We start from the raw sequence: 20,477 nt of genomic DNA, 5'->3' as shown, positions 1-20,477 counted from the left end.
CTCCTCGTTCCCTCTCTCCTCGCATGGTTTCCTTGCATTTCTCGACGGCGGGAGAGACGACGACGCAGGTGATGTGAAAGTGGGAACGAAACCTTCAGATCTGTTTTTAGAATTTCAGATGAAAGAATTTTGAATAAATCGTCCTGATCTGAAGTCCATTTTATCCCAGCCACGAAAGTGGATCAGATTTTGGCTGTGTTCCCCCCGTCCTCACCCGCTTATGTCCATCTGTCCACAAAGAGCAACATGCCCTCCAGTCCTGGCCTCCACTCTTTTGCTCTCCACCGGCTACATCCGTCCATCCATCCAGCCGTCCGTCCCCTGGTCGCAGCAGCTGGACTCTGGCGTTTCAGTGATTGCCCTCCAGCCTCTGGCTCAGGTCCTGAGGATGGAGCTCAGGGACCACAGCGAGCAGATGCTGGCCAGCTGTAGTAGCTCTTGTCTGGGCCGCTCAGTCACCAGATGGCCTCTCACCTCTAGACCCCATCTGGACCGTCCTCAACACTCGGACTGTCTGTCTGGATGGGAGAGCCATCAGCCCATCGATTCTTTATTTTTCTGTCCCGACAACATTACATGTGTGTATGTAACTCATTCAGCGTGGGCAGCGACTGGTTACTTGTTAATTCATTAGGTTCATTATTGATTAATCTGCCCGTTATTCCCTTGATTAACCATTTGGTCTGTAAAACGCCCGCATCACGCTTTGTCTAAGCCCAAAGATATTCAAGTAATTATCACTTAAGACAAAGAAAAGCAGTAAATCCTAACAGAAATTAGCAAATGTTTGACGTTTTTCCTTTGAGATAACAAAATCAAAATGGCTGCAGAAGCGGTTGTTTCAGTCCTACATTCACAATCCACAAGGAGGAAAAAAAATTCCCTTTTGGATCAGCTTTTTCTACCATTTCCCCTCAGTGTGTAGAAGGAAGAACTGACCAAGAAGTTCATTTTGTCTGAAAAGCACCTCGTACTAAAGGAAGAGACCGACTGACTGAGTCCAGCAGTAGCTGAGACTCTCAGGTGATGGACTTCCTGTCAGTCTCCTCTGGAGAAACTACCACAGAAGACCAGTCAGCACTTGAGGGCCCGCCACCGTTAATACACACACACACACACACACACACACACACACAACGTGGCCTTTAGCCTGTTCACTGATTCATTCTGTCGAGGGATTTAAGTGAGTGTGTGAAGTCAGAAAGAGGTCAGTGAGCAGGAAAAAACAGGGAAAAAAGAAAAAGGAACTCACGCAAAGCCAAGTGACTTACTGTATGTACACACACACACACACACACACAGACCAGACACGCATGTCTTCTTGCCTGGAGGAACTACTATTCCAGTCAGTTCTTATTGAGAGAAGTAGCGAATGTGTGTGTGTGTGTGTGGCTCCTGTTGTGAGTGATGTGTCTGAAGGAGTTTCCTGCAGAGAGCTGCAGTGGTGTTTTGTCACCAGCCGAGATGCAGCAAGGAAACCCGACTGCGTGTGTGAGACTGTCTGTGTGAGTGTGTGTGTGTGTGTGAGAGAGAGAGAGGGGAGGGGGGAGGGTGAGGAGAAGGGTGAGCAACAGAAAGACTGAGAGAGCAATATTGTTCTCAGGACTGAGACAAGAAAAAAAACACGAGCAACATAAAGAGAGACACACCATGGACTGAAAATACAATAAAGACAATAAAATAAAACGGGAGACCATCTAACCACTAACGGACAGGAAACGAGGCCTTCCCGCCAAAGGCTGCAAACACGGGATACCGAGAGAAAATGTGAACACACCAGAGAAACATTCTTCTCCTAATAGTCCCTGAGTTAAGCTTTGAATATCAACTTTTTGTCGTTAGGACTGGCTGCTCATACTGCTTCTCCCTAAGTATCCACTGAAAGTACCCAGTACCACGTAGTACTTCATGTTCTGCAGTTCAGTCCTCATTTTATACCCTCATGTAAAAACACTGACTGTTTGTAAGGCAGGAGATTAGCTGAGAAGTTTTCACTTTTTAGCACATTTAAATCTGAAGACGAGCAAGAGATCAGGGATGGAGGAAAATGGAGTGTGTGTGCGTGTAAAAGTGATGCAATCGGACAGGCTGTTGTCACTGTGAGCAGCTGTGGGTTAAGACCCTGCTGTGCCACACCACTGCTGTGTCTCACACACACACACACACACACACCTGTCGGTCCACATTACCGTCAACATGGGCGACTTGAGAGCCACACCGGGTTGTCAGATAAAAATAGTTCCCTCTTCTTATTCACAGAATGAACAGCTTTGAGGCTGATCGAAGGCGGCAGTGTGTGTGTCAGCATGTGTGTGTGTGTCCGTCTGCTGATTTATTTATCCCCCCCTCAAAATCAAAGGTACGCGTCAGTCTGCTTAAATGCGTGTCGGCTGAGGTCAGCAGACTCACTTGAGGAAGTCGCGAGCGTCCTGAGACAAACACTGAAAGAAACAGAAAAATGAAAACCTGACACGCTTAAATGAATGAATTCGTGATGTTTGGGTTATGATGTTCCATCAAATATTAACACTCATGTCAGATTTTATCCAATGAAACGCCACCATTTGGCCCACATGTGTTTTACCAGAACAGAATTAAACTGTTTAATCCATCAAGTAAAACACTTAGGAGGTCTGGCTGTATTGACGACTTCAGTTAATCAAATAATTCCATAATTTAGCTTTGAAGGGTAATAACAGAAAATAAATGTTCCTCACAAACTGCCTGCCGGATTAAATCAATTCTACTCCAGGCCATTAGTTGTGTTATTGAGTAAGCTGTTCATTTGACTCCTAACCAGCAGCCTGTATCCACTACTGACCAGAGCCAATTCTTTTCAATCAATTGATTTCCCCCGCTGTCTGACATGCAAACACGCAGCAGCTGCGATTAATAAAGCCATTCATAGAGCACTGGGGGCCACAGCAGGGGGGCCCTCACTGGATGTGCTTTACTCCTGTTACAGGGAGCAAAGCATTGAAGAGGAAAAATACTCTTATGATCTATTGTACCAGATCACTTTTCTAACTAATTGTGGTCACTCTGCACTACAAATGACATCAATCCAACATTTACTTTCATTCTGCTGCGTTCATGCGCGCATGACGTCAGAGCTCTCGTTCAGACTTCATGAGGCATTCAAGCACCATTTTGCAGTTTAAAACACCGGAGCTGCTCTTTCTGTAGCCGTTCTGTAGGCTGCTGCGTTAGCCTGTAGCATTAGCTGTGATTAAGAGCACGTGTTTCCACTGGGATTGCTGTTTGTTTTACTGCCTCTCGGTTACATTTTGCTGTGCTTGCGATGCGACTTTCAGCGTCACCTGAACTCATCTGGAGACCCTTAGAATTAACTGGCACTTTAAAGCTTTCACTCAGTGTTTTGTCAATATGGATCTGTTGATCACCAGCCAACAATATGTGGAGAAAAAAAATATCAAATCAATACATACAGTGAGTGGCTGCGGTGCTATCGATCTTTTACCCAGTTTTTCTTTTCTTTTTTCACATTTCTGTTTTGTTCTCTCTCGCTCCACCTCTTCATCCCTCTCCTAATATAACTCTCTGTTCAAGTATGTGTGTGTGTGTGTGTAGGAAGGTGTGATCTCACACAGACTTGCTGATCTGTGTCACACATGCCTTAGTGCACCTACACACACACACACACCCTACAACACTTACAATAGAAAACAGTTGCGTAACAGGCCAGCTGTTCCCGCAGCGGACGCTCCACATGAGCGACTGTTGTTTTGTTTTAATTATCAACTTTCTCAGTCTGCTAATTGGTGTGCGACATGTGGACTTACATGGACACACACACACACACACACATACACACACACGCAGACATCACTGTCCATGATTGCATAACGCCGATGCGTCAATCAAGCACACCATAGGGATGTGCAGAGAGCCCAGCAGTCACATTATTTGGGTTTGGATTTTTAAAAGTGGAAATGGGTGTAACAATCCTGCTTGTGTTTTTGCACTAAAGTTTAGGTGATGTAGAAGACTGACTTGCATCTTTGCCTCGGGCCGAATTTACTTTTGCACACTCCTCAGATCATCTTGATCGGATCTGACTGTGAATCTGTCTTTTTCAGAGCCTGATTCCCCACCCCCAACGCCCCCCCTGCTGCCAAACTGGTCCCCCTCAGTGTGTGACCGACGGACAGCAACGGGCAAACTGTAATGTCGATATCTAGTCTGCACTACGCCACTGCATTCTGCCCATTCAGATGAGATATGTGCCTCCTCTGCCATCTGTCAGAAACATGTGGAGCTTTTAAATTTGCGATGTGAAGTCCTGGTGATTCACGGGGATAGTAAACCTCACCATCTTCTCTTGTCATTCATTTTTATTTTCCTGTAGCTTCCTCAAATGGGTGCCAAACCAAATAATTTCAGACAGGTTCATTCAATCTGCAAAACAACTTTATCCAAACACGCTGGAACTAATCTGCAGCTACAATAGCCTCCACCCTTGTACCAGGTATTGGAATCAAGGGATTCGCTCCCAATCGGCCACAAGAGCGTAAGTCGGTCCGACAGCTGGCGTTCCAGTTCATCCTAAAGGTGTTGGATGGAGTTCAAGCCAGTCAAGTTCTTCCACACCAAACCGTGAAAACCATCTCTTTATGGACCTGGTTTGGGCACGGAGATGGTGAAACATGAAAGGGGTCTTCACCAAAGCTATTGTAAAAAATAACATTGTCTAAAATGTTTTGGATTTTCATCATCTGGCACCCTTGCAGGAACCAGAATGTGCTTGGCTCACCTACTGTGTCACAAGATGTGAAATTAACTGCACATTAAGTTTTGTGTTGTTTTTTGTTTTAATGGTGGAGCAGGATGTTTGTTGGTTCCTCTGTAATGTTCCCTTACGAACATGTGTTTTTGGGAGAGATCCCTCTTTTGATTCACAGAGGATGTGTCTCAGTGAAGCACTAAAGGCGGTCCAGTGATTGATGAGATTGCCCTTAATTTGAATCCAGCCTAAGAGATTTACTCAAGTGGTCTTGCACACGATGCTTCAGTCCCAGCAGCTCGGGGGATGCTGTTCAGTCTTCATTAGGCTGACTGTGTTCCCTGGAGTGAAGGCAGAGCGGGAAGAATGTCACATTATTGTTAACCTGACAACATACGCTGAATACAAATCATCTGATCTGATGGTGAGATTCATGGAATTTCATTTCCCGTGGAGTCTTATTGTAGCATCAGCATCTTTGTATGCTTTTGATGCTTTCAATTCCACATTACATCTTGTAAATTCCCGTTAATGTCCGTTAATGTCTGTGCTGTTACTGTGCGGAGGCTGATTGACACATCTGATTGATTGGTGATTAGATAAATGTCAGTGGCCAACCAACACTGTGCCATAAAGTGAAGTAAGCCAGAAGCTTCATTAATTAAAGCTTCATGACCATTTTAGCCATGACGTTTGTATCGTAAACAGGAAAGCTGGCAAACATAAAGTGGGAGAGTGTGTGAGTTGAGGTGAGGACACTTCAGAGTGAACACAAGGGAGTCGTCTGCGAAATATCGGCAGCAAAACAGCCTTTTTTTATCCGTTGTGTGAGCGTGCTGCATGCTGCTGGTGTTGCTCCGCTCTGCATGTCCCAGAACATGCTGCTGCTTTTGTTTTGTTGTGCTGAAGAGATTTATTCGACCTTTACTTAAACTCGAGAGCTAACTGAGGCGCGACACTCATTTACAATATCGAGTCAGTGACTAAAGCTGAGGGTTGATCTGGCCTGCCAGATGTTTCGAGCAAAGTGTACTGATAAATACTAAATATTAGATGAAATGTAAAGGAGCACAAAATTGGAGCACTCAAAGTGAAACTGCCTCAAAATTTTCCTTAAGCACAGAAGTTAAGTGAACGTACTTTCCCCCACTGCCTGAAAACAGACATTAACGTGTGCCTGGATGAAGACATGAGATACTCAGGGAATGCAGAGTTTCTCCACTCGTGTTTCTTTGAAGTAACAGTACTCTTGTCTTGTGCTTTTGCCATCCTTGGCTGTAGCCGATACTCCTACTCCTGGTGCATACTGCTGCTGCTTCAGGTACACATCCGGTGACAGACAGATAGTGATGGTGGGTGTGTTTTTTTTTGCAAACGCTCATCTCAGCGGGTCGCTTCATTAGCAGCTCTGTTTGCGCTGCGTGTACACAGCCTGGTTGTAAAAGCTAACAGGATGTGTTGCCGTGCTGCTCTCTGAGGTTACCACCTGTTCACTCGCTCAGTCTTTGTGTTCTCATGGTAACCAATACGGTGAAGAGCCGGGGCCAGTCAAACACACAATGGCCTCTTTGTTTTTCCACTTGTGTGTGTGTGTGTGTGTGTGTGTGCTGCATCCATCTCTGCTCGCATGTTTTGTTTGTTTTTTGTTTTTTTTTTGCTGCTGCTCGCATTGCTGGCCTCTAAATTGCACCGCGGCTCCATCACGCAGGGCGCTCGACTGACTTATTTATTTATTTATTTTTGTTCACCTGTGATACTGAGTCAAAGCTATTAAAGGCTGACGTGCGGTCTGCCACTTGTGGCCGTTCAAAGCGGGTCTGCTGCAGCAGGGTGGACTTCAAATGGCAGATGACTCAAATGTTCCTGATCTATGTATTCCAGAGGGGTATTTATAGCTTCAATAGATCGCAGAGGGGCGGAGGCACTCACTTCTACTCCCTCTTTCTCTGCCTCTACATACTGTAGCATACTCGTCTTCCTTCTCCTCTTTTCTACACAGTGAGGACTCTTTCACGTCTTTCATTTTTTGATCTTCTAAAAGTTATGTGCACGGTTCTTCTGTCCAGTGTCATTTCTTTCACTTCAGAGAAAACTGCATGGACTGCTGCTGGTGAGACATTATTCAGAACAGCTTCACACAAGGTCAGAAATGTCACAAAATCGCAGCTCTGCTGACCAAAGATCTAAATTTGTTTTTTTTCTCCACAGAAATGGAGCAAACTTGCATAATGAATCTTACTACAGGTGAGCTGTTAAAAGGAAGTGTTTGTAATCTCTAACTTTGAAACTAATGTATCAAATGTATTATATATCAGAATCAGAAAAAAATCCCTCTGATGTGCACCATCAAGTCTTTAAACTTTAAAATTTCTGCACAAGGATGTTCAATTGACTTTCAACAATTCAGTTGTCACCCACAAACTTTCCTCACTTGGTTAATAAAACAACATTCACAGGTTGATGTTTGACTGGAGAATAAACCACTCTAATCCTCAGCGCTGAACAGTTCAAGAATTTTCTCCCTCCTATTGCCGTCTTCTCCTTTAATCTCTCCATCTCACCCTTTTCTCTCTTTACAAGGCGCTTTGTCTCACCCTTTAACTCCCCCCCGTCTGCTCCCATGCCTCATTAGCGTTAGCAGCGATTACCCCCCTCTCACTGATCAAAGGGGAAATCGCAGACTCCACTTAATAATTGATGCTCTTTAACAGCTTATCGTTTGACTTCAGTGCCAGTCGAGCCTCCAATAACTGCCTTTTCATTCCTTGAGCCTGTCCCCTGCACTCCTGGTTCATTTCCCAGGCACTTTCTTTAATGGATGAATAAATCACTAGGTGGCAGCATAGTAACACATGGTGCACACCTTGACAGAGCGGGCTGCCGGTGCACACAGCACATGAAGTGCACAGACTGAGCTCTGCCGGCTGCTAATAGTTCAGGATTGAGTGTGACAAGCACGAGCCCAGATTAGCTGTGATGTGGAATAACTGCTGCAACGTTCACCTTTTCATTTATCTTCTTTTCAAGTCCCCTAATTGGCCGATCAATAAGCCCCAGGTTTGACTGCAGATCAATTGAAATAGTGCTCCCCTGACCCATTAATGACCTTTTATGGCCTCTTAAAAGCACATCAGTTAATGGGAGGTCAGAGTGGAATCATTTAGTCGTTCCTATTTAGTCGAAACTAAAAATAAACAACACAGGATGTGATTAACAGAGCAGATATTTATGGCAAAGCACAAAGGAAAAACCCATTAAAATTCTTAAATATCAGCCACACATTCGGAAAAAGGCACGTTTGGTCGTGTTTTATAAATACCAGTTCAGTTACAGTCGACCGTCAGTCACAACGGCATTCAAACAACCTGCTTTTAGCCACCAGCGAACCGAATATGTGGGCTTTGTTACTTTCATTTTGAGTTTTTTGACCTTCACATTCAGATATGGTTGTAGTAACTGTTTTAAAAGATCCGAATATTTTAAATTCTTTCGTTTTTTCCAAAAGAAAAAAAACCCAACTATGATGATGATTTACACCCAGGAAAAAGAGACATTAACGTGTGTGATGATGGTGTGAATTGTGATTTTTTATTTTTTTAATCCCTACAGAAATAGCTGCTGACATCTGCGACTGTTCTTATATGACTCATTTTCCAATATTTGTGTGTAGGCTTATTTTAAGATCTGATGTAACCATTCCTTGTGCTGGTTTGGTTGTGGGTGGTGAGAACAAGAATGATGAAAGCGGGCTCAGGACTGGCACTCAGGCATTTCCTGTCTCAGGTGTGTATGTCACCGAGTTCAGGGCCTCCCAGAGAGACTTTCGGGCTCGCAATTCAAATCGGATCTTTAATAGACAACAGACAAATGTGTTGCGTTTCTGCTCAGGCCTGATTTGAACCGTGAAATTTGTGAAATTGTGAAAACCCACAAGGCCAAACATCCCGTGCTGGATTATCAACAAGAGCTGAGCACAAAGATGAAGAGTAAATCACTGTAGCTGGTATACCAATGAACACGGTCAATAAATAAATAAATAAATACTTTGGAGGCATTAGTCATTAGTGCATTTAGTCACTTTTGAACAGAACCAGGTGAGCTGCTGCCTCTGCTGGCAGACATGAGAGTCTGACCTTCAGCAGGAAGGCAAAAAGCCACACTCCTGTCCACTGAAGCAGTGTGCACTTATGCAGTATTAACCAGGTGAATTTTATACGAAAAAGGGGGGTTTATAAACACATAACAGGCAACCCAAAACTCCCAACACTGAGGAGCAGAGAGGCGCCACAGTAGACAACTAACCAACAACTGTGCATGCGTGAACACAAAACCAGATGCAACGTGTTAGCTGCATGCTATTAAAGAGCTAACTGATAGTGAAAGATGAGCGCGGGATGTGCGGCAGTATGTTCATATTTGCATGATGACCATGACAGTCATTTGTCAGATAACAGATCATTTGCCCTCAGCTCGATACGTTACACAAAGCCATTAATTACCTCTTTGTTATCAGTATCTTTTATTGCCGAGCTCTGATTGCTGCTCCCGCTGCGTACCGCCTGGATGGCAAAGACAGGAAATCTGACAACCTGTTAGCGGCTCCCTGGAACAGCTTGAAGGAGGTGTTGGCCCGTGTGAGGGTTTTACCTCTTTGTTCCTCCTCTCCTCTGCCTCGCCACTCTTCGTCCTCAATCTGTCCACATTCAGGGTGTGTGTGTGTGTGTCTGCGAGATAAATGTGCCAAAGAAAGGTAAAATCTTTCACAATGTGCAAATCACTACAGCTGAATGATTATTCCATTGCTCTAACACTGTGATTCCAGCCTCGTCTGGCTTATATCATTGAACAGGTGTGTATTTGGCGGTTGGCATTTTCTACACCTTATTTTTGCATGCAGTTTGTAAAAGAAAAAAAAAAAAAAACGACGAATTGGCTGCAGCCAATTTTATTTTTCGTCCTTGGTCATCTTCTCCTGCTCCATCTTTTAGCCCTGCCTTTCCCGCCGTTGCCAGGGGCAACCAGAGGAAAGAGCAGGATACAGTAACACTATCACCTGATTGTGCACGTGTCTGCCTCTTCCAGGCCGCTGACCCACAGGTACGACGCCACGGGACATGCAGGAGGCTGAGAGGGACACACACACACACACACACACACACACACACACACAAACGATGTAAATGAAATGACTGTTGGCAGGCTCACAGCTAATTCAGCATGAATATTTAATCAACTGTAAACAAATTACTACTGCACAGAGCGGTGCCAGTGTGTGTGTCTATCTGTGTTAGCGCACACATGTTGCTCTCTCTCTCTCTCCCTTATTAATGTGGGTGTCTCTCTCCCTTCCTGCTGCTAGGTGTGGACTTTCATGAACAACAACCCGACTGACTGGGGTGAAATTTGAGATGTGAGAGTGCAGAGGTGGATTCTTAAGTAAAAACAAAGCAAGTGAGAGCATGCCGCCTGGGCAGATCAGCACAGGAGTATGAGTGCAGTGCAGTCCATGTGCTGTTTAACTGATTTAGACTGGAGTTTTTGTGGCCTCTGATCCAATCAAGCAAATCCACTTGTGACCTTCTGTCACAGGTCACGGCCTCAACTTGTGCAATGAACAATTTGTTCTTCCCAGATTGTTCCGTTTGTATGGCCTGACGAGATAAAAGCAGCTGAACTTCTACGTGATATATCATAAGTGGCATAAGTACATTTGCACACAAACACACACATCTGCTTTTTTTAATTTCTGTGTTTAAGTCTTTTACATTTCATTCATTTAGTTGACACTTTTATTTGAACTGACTTAAAATAAGTGCATTTAAAAGATATAAAAGATAAATAGTCCTTCCATATCCCTCCATGTGAGACCATACAAACAAAGCATAAAGCTTCCATACTTCACTTCAAAAAGAAAGTGTACCTCCAAAAGCAGGCTTCATACAAAAGAAGTTTGTTCACACTAACCTCACTAACACATAGCCAGTAATCCTCTGGGATAACGGGGTGGCCAATCAGATCTCTGGGATGGTCCACAAGATACACAAAGTGACCGGATTCGGTCATCAATAGCAGGGAAACAAATTTAGCCATAAAGGCAGCATCACAGTCCGAGTCTGAGACGTGTTGGATTCCACCTGTCTGTCTGGCTCCAATGTAGACAGCACTTCGGTGCAAAGAAGCACCTTGATGTGATACTCATCGATTGAACTGTGGGGTTTCAGAGCGATGCTGAAACCCCACACTCTGCCGCTAAGTGCTCAGAGGAGAAATTTTAATTTGTAAAAAAAAAAATCTACAAACTTTTCCTTCCGCTGCTCACACAGAGGTTAGTGGCTGGTTGTTAATTGGTGCTCCTATCTTCTCTCCTCGTGTGTGTGTGCGCGCGCGCGTATCATGCCTGTGTGTCCCTCGTGGTCTCTACTGCGGGCGCATGCGCGCGCGTGCGCGCCATTTGCTCTCCGCTTAACCTCGGAACAGCGATTCGAGGCGACTTAACACGGCCGCTTTCAAATCTCTCTCTCTCTCTCTCTCACTCTCTCTCGACCCTGCTCCCGCCCCCCCTTCCTCCTCCACCTCCCTCTCTCCCTCCCTCCCTCCTCTTCCTACCTGATTCAGATCCGCTCCGACGCTATGCGTATGACCGCGTCCCTCTCTGCAAGGCGAGCACCACCACCGGAGACCCGCACGCTGCTACTGCTGCTGCTGACCGCCGGCTGACGAGCGACCCAGGCCGGGCAACAGGAGCGGGAGACACCGCCGCTGATTAACCTCCACCGGAGGAGTAGCAAGGGGAGACGTAAACCGGCACAACCGGTAAATAATATCCATATTTTATCGACAACATGAGAGCAGATGGGGGTGTGGGGGGTATTTGTGCAGAGGAGGCGGCCGCGCTGTAACGGTGGCCGTCCAGGTCGCTGATTTATGCGTTCGCGTTTGTGACAGCTGAGCCGACTGAGCCCGTCTGTCGAATATGCAGGAGACAAATTGAATATTGATGTTTATTCGGCCGCCGAGAGCTCCCACAGTCAGCAGCGATATGGACGGAATGAATGATCAAGCTGGCCGAGGCGCACGACAGCCTGTTGTGCATCCGCTTTTGTTTATTACTCAGTGCAGAGCCGAAAGGCACCAGTAACAGGGGTCGGACTCAGTGAAAACGTACACATGCGTGCAGTTTGTTCTGCTAAAAGAAGAAGAAGAAGGAAAAAAATAACAATTCCGGTCTGTTTTTAGCATTTACGCGTTCAAGTTTGGTTAGGTGTCATTCAGGGCCAGCGGTGAAGTGAGACAGGTTTCTGTGGCCACATCGTAATCAAGGAAACGCACACACACACACTGAGCTTACATACACACTTAATTTTGGGTGTTCTCTAACACCCCTGCATGCTGAAACACGCTGGCTCACACTCAGCTGCTGTTAGCGCCCATCTCTGCTGCTACTGCATGTGCAGAGTGGTGAAGGGCAACCTTCATGTGATCAGTGCCACCATCCTTCTGTTGCCCATCTTCATCACCACCAACCGCCATCTTCCTCTTTGGCAATATTAGCAGCACACAGCGCTTCAAACTGTTAAAGTGTTTCCTCACAAACACAGGAAGAAGTGAAGGGGAACTAAGAAGGAGAAGTAGCCCGTCTTTGTCTCAGTTACTAAATGAGGGGGGTGGAGGAAGAAGAACAATCGATAATAGTAGTAGAAGAAGAAGAAGAGTTCAGAGAGACAGTTTTAACCTCCAGCGAGGGAGATGCCAACTCCCCCTCTCCCTCCCCTTTCTCCCCTGATCAATAATTCCTTCCTCCCATCTTTTCCAGAGTTGGCCCTGCATCGGCAGGAGGACGAGTGTGGCGTCCCGCGGCCTGCTGTCCCATTCGTCATCCTCTCCTCTCTTTCCTCTTCTTAGCCAGTCTTTCGACCCTCCAGACCTCCTCTCCCTCTTCTTCTCCCCTCCTCTCGCTCTGTCCTCTGCGCTCGCCATGGCCTCTAAACTAAACCCCAACGTCCTGTATGTGGCGGAGCACAGGGAGTCGCTGGGGTCACCGCAGGCGGACTCTGAAAGGACTCATCTTGTAAGTAGCCTGCTGTTCAGTCTGCGTCTAGAAGCTGCAAAATTCATTGTGAGAGATTTGGCTAATTTGCTAATTGAGTAAAGTGTTCCTCGTTAGCTGTTGGGAGGCACCACAGATTTGCTTTCTTTGCTCAGATGATGTGCACAGGTGTCACCGGGTGTAAAATAGCAAAGGTGACTTAACAGCATTGCAACACCGGGTATCCGAGTGTTCATCAGGTAGGGTCCAAAGTATATCCAAGTAAGCAGTCGAATCATCTCTGAACCTGAAATTCCCGCCTCGCTTCAAATCTGATGCAGTTATTTATGGTTTCTACGTGTCAAAATCATTTTATGAACCAGTCAGCTCGGTTGGCTGCTGTCCTAAATCGCTGGCTGAACTTTCAGATTTTGGTTGCTGATGTCCTCTCACAGCAGCTCCCGAGTAAGCGTCTCTGTGTCTGTAGGCATATTAGCAGGCTAATGTCTGACTCAGACTTCTAGTAATTGTTGCTCTTCCTCCAGGCTGGAGAAGCTGGAGAGGAGTCATCGGACAGCGACGGGGAACAGGAAGAGACGTCGCACAAGTTGATCCGCAAGGTGTCCACCTCGGGACAGATAAGGGCCAAGGTAGGAGAAGATGAGACGGTGTCTCTGCAGTGTTTTTGTGTCTGTTACACATGGCTCCCAGAGCTTCTTCAATATCATCAAATCAGGAAAATGTCTGAAATGCTCAGGAAGTGTCCGATGATCTTATTTGAGATGTTGTTTTTTTCACCATCTTGCATGAGAGATGTTGGTTTTTGGCTGTTTTTGAACATTTTTGACACACTGTGCCCGCTTTGAGAGCAATCTTTGACTTTATACATATTAAAACAGGGCTTCACTAAGGTGGAAAGCAACATTAGCAAAGCAGGGAGGGATGAAATATTTAGGCTCATGGCGGCGCTCTTAGCTTCAGACAAAGTTGTGGAAAAGTCGTGCATGTTCTCATCGGGGTCACTGTGGGAAGCCTGATTAAACACCTGAGCTGCTCACTTATTTAAGAGGAATTCTAAACATTCAAACACCCGATCAAAGAAAGGATGCTGTCATCTGACACTCTGACTGTCACACCAAAGTATCGCTCCACCTGTGCCTTGTCTCCGTTTAAAGTTCTCTTTGTGGCGCAACTTTAATTAACACTCAAATCAGACATTTGAGCCGACCCCCTGCTTGTGCGTCTGCTAAGGTCAGCTGACTTCCTGCTCACACTCAGCCCACTTCCTGGCTGCGTCATTTTCCCCTCTTGCCGCCGCTGCGATGGTGAGTTGTGTTCAGATCTCTGATATCTGATATGATGTGATTGCACAGTCTCTTACTGGGCGTCTGACATCTGGACTGTGCTTTACAGGAAGATATTGATGGTTTGATGTTGGCCTCTTACTGGCAAACACACTCACACACACAAATCTGCCTCATTAGTTATTGATGAGCTGATATCCGCGATGAGAAACACATTATTTTCAATGCACAGACACAGATGACAGTTGTCCAAATGATCATCATTTAAGTGTGTGTGTGTGCGCAAATCGTTATCCATTACCAACACTAGCCGTCAGCTGTAAATCATGCGCCAATCAATAGGAAACACAGGACACTCGGCAACCCATGTTGTCATGGGGACGCATCCCATAATCCCATCCTGCAGCAGATGATGGTATTGGATATCAGTCTGTCATTGATTGGCTAATCTCACAGGACGCGATGTGGTGCGAAGGGTGAGGGGAGATGGGTGCCATGTTGGTACAGGAAGTGATGCCATAGAGTTACATGCTGACCCTGTTGAGTGTCACCTGTGTAGATTTTATTTCAGGTCAGAAATAAATCTAATCTAAACAAAGTGTTAAAGACTGTAAATGTGAGATTTGATCAAATCATATTAAGGGAAATGTAAAATATGAAGGTCCTGTTTTTTAAAACGTAGCTGTGAAATCACTTTACATTCAGTGTTTGGTATTTTCCAACATCTTCCACAGAAAGTTTTAAAGCTGTGTTTGTATCGTGGAAAATGACAGCCAAAACGTGACCAAACCTTGGCGGTAAAGATAGCCAATGTAAAAGAGATAAACGACTCCCTCTCAACAAAGTGAGCACAAAAACTTCAGCGGCTGATGTCGTCACGCATCTGCTGTCCCGATTGGCTGAAAGAAGCTGCCGCCGCTCAGTCGCCTTTGTCAACGCTATGATTAGTTTGTGTGTTTATGCGTCTGCGTTGATTAGTTTGTGTGTACCTTCAGTCATGTGACATCGACTGGGATTATGCCTCAGTGACAACAATGGCCTGAGCGGATTAGCGTGTTTGTGTGTCTCTTTGTTTGTGTACATGTGGGTGAGAGCATTTGTTTATCGGTGTGTGTGTGTGTGTGTTTTTCTCCAAGTGTGTTAAAATGTGTGTTTTCTGTCAGTGCTAAACGCCCTCTCGGTCTGATGTCATGCGTCCCCCCCCCCCCCTTGCTTTGTCCCCCGCCGCTTGCCGTCCATGCGAGAGCTGCGGTCTGTTGGGGCTCTCGTTAAGAAGCCGCTGACGCTTATCAGCTGTGACACGACATCCTGACACGGTCGGATTAATTCAGCTCCTCACCCCACAGCTCCCTAAAATCATTGTAGAGATGCAGCGATAGCCTCGGCGGACTGGAGACGCTCGTGTCGGCTGTAATTAAATATGTTTGGGCGGAGGGACGAGCTTCTCCGTGCCGGGGCATCAGTGCAGAGTAACTTTGTCTCAGCAGAAGCGAAGTCACTCCTTGTTGTTAATTCTCAGGTTGTCCTTTCTCGCAGAAGAAAATAAAATACGTAGAAATGTGCTGATCTGTCGACTCTAAGAGAAACTTTGTATGACAGTTTCCCTTTTTTGGTCTTGGACTTTGAACAGATTATAAAACCTCGACCTGATGTGCAGGGGAAGTGACATGCAAATAGCCCCTTTATGTTTCCTTTCTCATCAAAAGAAGATGCTTTTAATGTCATTGTGGCAAAGGTGCCAAGACAAATAGCTTCTAAACAGCTGTGGCCTCTCGTCATGTCTTCACTTCTTCTCTCCCCACATTTCCTGTCTGCCTCTGGTCATATTTTAGCAGTTAGTGGCAAAAATACCGCATGACATCAACGTGTAATTGTGTATAAACGTATAAGGGAATCGTAGGCTTTCTTCAATGTAATTTTGTTTACTTTGCCATAAATCCAGAGCTCATGTGCAGCCAATCAGTGGCCTGCATTACGTCCAGATATGAGATTCTTTATTGCGGTAAAGCGCAGCATAACTCACGTTAGCCTCGTTTGGCGCGTGTTGTTGTGCTTCACTGCATGTCAGAGTTCACCACAGATGAAATCTTTACTTCGATTTGCCGACTTGCTGCGATGTCATTTGGTTGACGATTGGCGATCGGGCTTTTTTCGGGCTCAGGTTTTTTTGTAGCGCAACGAGCCGGCGGCGTCTGGTTTGACACAGGAAGCTCGTGCAGACGCGGTCTTGTGACGCTTATGTTGAGAAAAACAAAACGCGACACCTGCTGCAGCGAAGCCATGTTGTCACCTGTTAACTCTGTCACCTCTTCACCAACCCGGTGACCTCTGACCTCCTCTGATTTTTCTTTCTTTTTGTCTCTCTTTCTCTCTCCTTCCCATTTTCCTCTCTCCTCCTCCTCCCCCTCATCCCCCTCATCCTCCTCTTCCTCATGCTGTTTGCCTTGCTCTCATTTACTGTGTGGAAAACAGAGGAGACACAGGAAGAGAATGAGGCGGAAGAGCAAACAGCTCCTGCGAATCGAGTGTGTTTTGTGATTTTTCTGTGTGTTTGTTTGTGTGTGTGTGTGTGTGTGTGTGTGTGGCCTCGCTCGTGTGTGGCTTTGAGTAGGGCGGGCACACAAGCGGTAATGGACATAACACACACACAGAGGGAAAAGGGCAGCCCCTTCATTATGTTTTCCACATCTCCACCTTTCTATCTGTCTCTTGCCTTCACACCTTCTTCTTCTTCTTCTTCTTCTTCTTCTTCTTCTTCTTCTTCCTGTGTGTTTTCTTTCTCCAGCTGCACTTAATTCATTTTTTGAAATCCCTTTCCCACAGTCTCACAAGACTTTTGTTTTTTTTTCCCTTCCCAAGCAAAACTCCAATTCAGAAGACATTAAAATAAACAGCAGAAACTCAATGCTGTCCTCCTTCTTTCCATCTTATTATGTTTCCCTGTAAGTCATTGTTGGAGCATCTTGTTATTTTTATTTATTTATTTTTTCTTCAAAATGTGGGCAATCGCTGAACTTTGTCCGCTTCCCAAACAAACATGTTTTCTTCTAAAATAGCAGCACCACTTCAGATTATATAAGCAAGCGTATTTCTGGCATTTTGAGTGGTGACCAACAGGTAATGCTGCTTTTTTTTTTCTTCTTCCTGTTCCTGTGGTTTTCCTGCTTTGGATCCAACCCCCCCCTCCCCACACACACACACACACACACACACACACACACACACGAACACAAACACTGTATTTGTTCTTTTTTATCTGCGTCTCACTCCCAGTGCAGAGATCTGTGTGGGCGTCCTCTGCAATAGAGATGAGGACGAGTTAGAGATGGTGCGTGCGTGTGTGTGTGTGTGTGTGTGTGTGGGACGGTAAACAGAAACGGCTTGAGGAGAGTGCACGAGTGCGTGGGATGGCCGGCGTTGTGTGCTGCGCGCTTTGATTTATGCCCTCGGCCCGATGCGATACAGCTGCCAGAGCGTGTGGGTCAACACCGAGAGGTGGAAAGAGACGAGGACAGAGAGGGAGAGACGGACAACAGAGAGACAATTCTGAGTGGAAAAGAGACAGAGAGACAGAGTCAGAGTTATATAAGAAATCCACACAGCAAACAGCAGGATGTAACGTTCATATTTAGCCTCACGACAGGTTGGCAGGACCGGAGAGGAGGCGGCCCGACTATTTAAGACGCGTCCTTCTGGTACAACGAACGCATGAAGCAAACACGCCGGGCGCATTTTCTGTCTCATTAAGCATTTGGGAAGACCTTTTTTTTTTTTAAATGTCTGAATCGATAGGGCGAGGGATGTCGTTCAGCTGCTCGCGTCCCCGCCGTGTGACAAACAAACAAAGCTCAACATGCGGCGTGAACGTGGGGTCTGTTCTGTGCTGTTCTGTTCTGTGTACAAAGTGGCTGCTGGTCTCACTGGGATCGGCACGGTAACCAGCCTGAACAGTTCGCACAGTGTCGATAGGCGGGTTTCAGTGCACAGTTTTCACTTTGCACGTGAATACGAAACCTGATTGGAAACGCAGAGAATTTGAACAAATATCGGATGTAACGAAAACCTGCAGAAGGTTTTCACATCTGGATCTGAAGTCGTATTTCCTTTTGCTCGTCTCCTTGAAGTTCAGATTTGGATTTTTGTAGTCTTTTCACTGATTATGAACTAATGAAAGCATCAAACGGTTCAGACCGGAGCGCCTTTGGCGTGACTGCGTGTGTTCTGCAGCTGGCGGAGCAGCTAACACGCCACGCAGCACCGTGTGGACGCAGAGGGTCTTATTGATTTGCTTTAATCAAGTTACTGTAGCAAGGCTGTTAATCATACGTGCATGAGTGTGTTCACTGCACACACACACACACACACACAGTCCAAAAGCTGAGTCGGTCCATCTGTCCCACTCACTGACTGCTGTTTGTCAACCTGTGTCTTACTGCTCAGTTTCTATTGATCCGACCTCACGTTTCCACCGAGACGTCAGGCTGTCCAACCAGGAGGAAAAGCAGGAAGTCCTCGAAAAAACTCCTCTTTACGTTCAGGGGAAGTAGGAAGTCCTTCAAAGAAAAAACAAAAACATTAGATTCTCAGAAATTGTTTTTGTGACTAAAATGAAAAATCGCGAGGATCTTGTTTTGGATGGGCTGTTGTTGTACGTTTTCCGGTGAATAAAGTAATAAAGCAAGTAAAAAAAAAAACACTGCTGAAACTGAAACGGTGGAAGTGGAACCTTTTTTTGTCACATCCTCAGTGTCTTTACCATCTTTTCAGTTTATCTTTTGTCTTATTTCAGTCCCTGTCTTTGAGTGCTGCCGCCTGGTTGTTGCTCCGTCCCTCCCCCCCTCCCCCATCCCTCTCTCCTCTGACCTCCCCTGTTTTATCACCCGACCTTCCTTTCTTTCATCCTGTCCTCTCTTCATCTCCCTCCTCTTCGCCCGTCGTGTCGGGTCTGTTTGCTGTAAGTCTGTCTGATTTCACGCTTTCTTTCTTTCTGTCTTTCTTACCTTCCAGCTTGCGTCCTTAAGTACAAACTGATCAGTACGCATCGGATCGTGACGAAGAAGCACATGATAAAAGAGCTTTTACTTGTTTGGCAGCGTAAACCTACTTGCGTTTCAGTCTATTTTCAGGCCAACTGCTTTTCATTTTTCCATCGAAAACTCAGCGTGACTCAGAGCAGCTTTCTTTTCATGATTTTAGTCATAGAAAGAGCAGATTTTTCTACCTGGATTTATCAGATGCCGCTGAGAGCTTTGTTGGCAGGTGCAAATAATTACTTGACCGAACTAAAAGAAAAAAAACAAGTTTACCACAAGGCAAACGTGCAGCAAATCAGTGATGATCTCCACTCATGCGAGAACGTAAATGTTGGCTGTGGGAGCTTTTTTGTTCCTGAGAGGCACCTGTGGTGTCGCACAGCGTCTGCTTTGATGGGACGTCTTTTATGTCTTTGCATTTTATGTACTTTATGTCTTTTGTCTCTCTCTCCATCACTCCCGTCCTCCCTCTTCCTGTTTTCATGCTCCTCTCTGTTTTCTTCTTTATTTCAGTCTCCCCGTCCGATCCTCCCCATCTTTCCCCTCCTCCGTCTTTGCTTCGTCGTTCCTCCTGCCTCCTGTGGCTGCAACGTCTAAACCGCCATTAAGCTTCAGTCTGCGAGAGGACATTAAGGAAAAGTGTGTGTGTGTGTGTGTGTGTGTGTGTGTGTGTGTGTGTGAGTGTGAGAGACAAAGCTGATGAGTTATCTGCAGCGGCTGTGTCTGACATAGTGACACTCACTTTGGAAATGTGCTAATAATGAGGAGACAACAATATCTCTGTCTGTCTTTCTCGTGTGTGTGTGTGTGTGTGTGTGTGTGTGTGTGTGTGTGTGTGCGTGCAGTCGCTAATGAACTAATTTGCACTCTCAATCAGCTGCAGCTCAGTGTGTTTGTGTTATCACTAATGAGCAAACACATTTCAGTCTTGACAGGTGTGCACTTGTCTTTGTGTGTGTGTGTGTGTGTGTGTGTGTGTGTGTCCACAGGCATGTACTGTTTATCACTTGCTTGTCTCTCTGCTGCCGGCTGCCTAATGGAGACTGACAACAGAAAGCCCAAACTGGAAATGGCGAGTTTTGTCTCGTGGATCTGAGCTGATGTATTTTGTGTGTCGGGGTGATGATATTCACTCAGCAGGTTCAGGTTTGCTCTCGCGAAATAGTTTGAGTCTGGAAAATTTGTAGCAAGAAGCTGACCTGTGCAAGGTTTCGGAGCTAAATGAGACTGCGTCACTTATGGATTTATACAGTTTTGTACTTCAGCTGTTTTCTGACAGGCTGTCTTGAGTTGCAGAATCACCTTGTGATACGCTATATAGACAAAAGTAGTGGGACACACCTTTATTATCGAATTCAGGTGTGGGATGG

At 45.7% G+C, this 20,477-nt stretch overlaps 1 protein-coding gene and 1 long non-coding RNA gene across 5 annotated transcripts in view; one reads left to right on the top strand and one right to left on the bottom strand.

Moving 5' to 3' along the window:
- Positions 1-9,698: 9,698 nt before the first annotated feature.
- LOC124054246 lies at positions 9,699-11,489 on the bottom strand. 2 transcript variants are annotated; one of them, XR_006842336.1, is made up of 2 exons: positions 11,351-11,489; positions 9,699-9,868 (listed from the first exon to the last, which is right to left on the bottom strand). It is a non-coding gene; the product is annotated as an uncharacterized LOC124054246 (long non-coding RNA). The 2 variants fall into 2 exon arrangements; XR_006842337.1 differs by lacking the exon at positions 11,351-11,489 and adding an exon at positions 10,709-11,273.
- The window catches only part of si:dkey-172j4.3 (diacylglycerol kinase delta), a 55,719-nt gene continuing 46,660 nt past the window's right edge, over positions 11,419-20,477 (top strand). For 2 of the 3 annotated variants that reach the window (XM_046379993.1, XM_046379992.1), the window contains exons 1-3: positions 11,419-11,557; positions 12,558-12,812; positions 13,316-13,420. In XM_046379993.1, coding sequence (XP_046235949.1) covers positions 12,720-12,812; positions 13,316-13,420 — 198 coding nt within the window. In that variant the 5' untranslated portion in view covers positions 11,419-11,557; positions 12,558-12,719. Of the gene's footprint in view, positions 11,558-12,557; positions 12,813-13,315; positions 13,421-20,477 lie in introns of those variants that run through there. The other variant, XM_046379995.1, reaches the window with a different exon arrangement.

Source organism: Scatophagus argus, chromosome 23 (assembly GCF_020382885.2).
Source record: "Scatophagus argus isolate fScaArg1 chromosome 23, fScaArg1.pri, whole genome shotgun sequence".
Taxonomy (NCBI): domain Eukaryota; kingdom Metazoa; phylum Chordata; class Actinopteri; family Scatophagidae; genus Scatophagus; species Scatophagus argus.
Note: the sequence above shows the minus strand (reverse complement) of the source record. Positions and strands in the feature narration are given on the sequence as shown.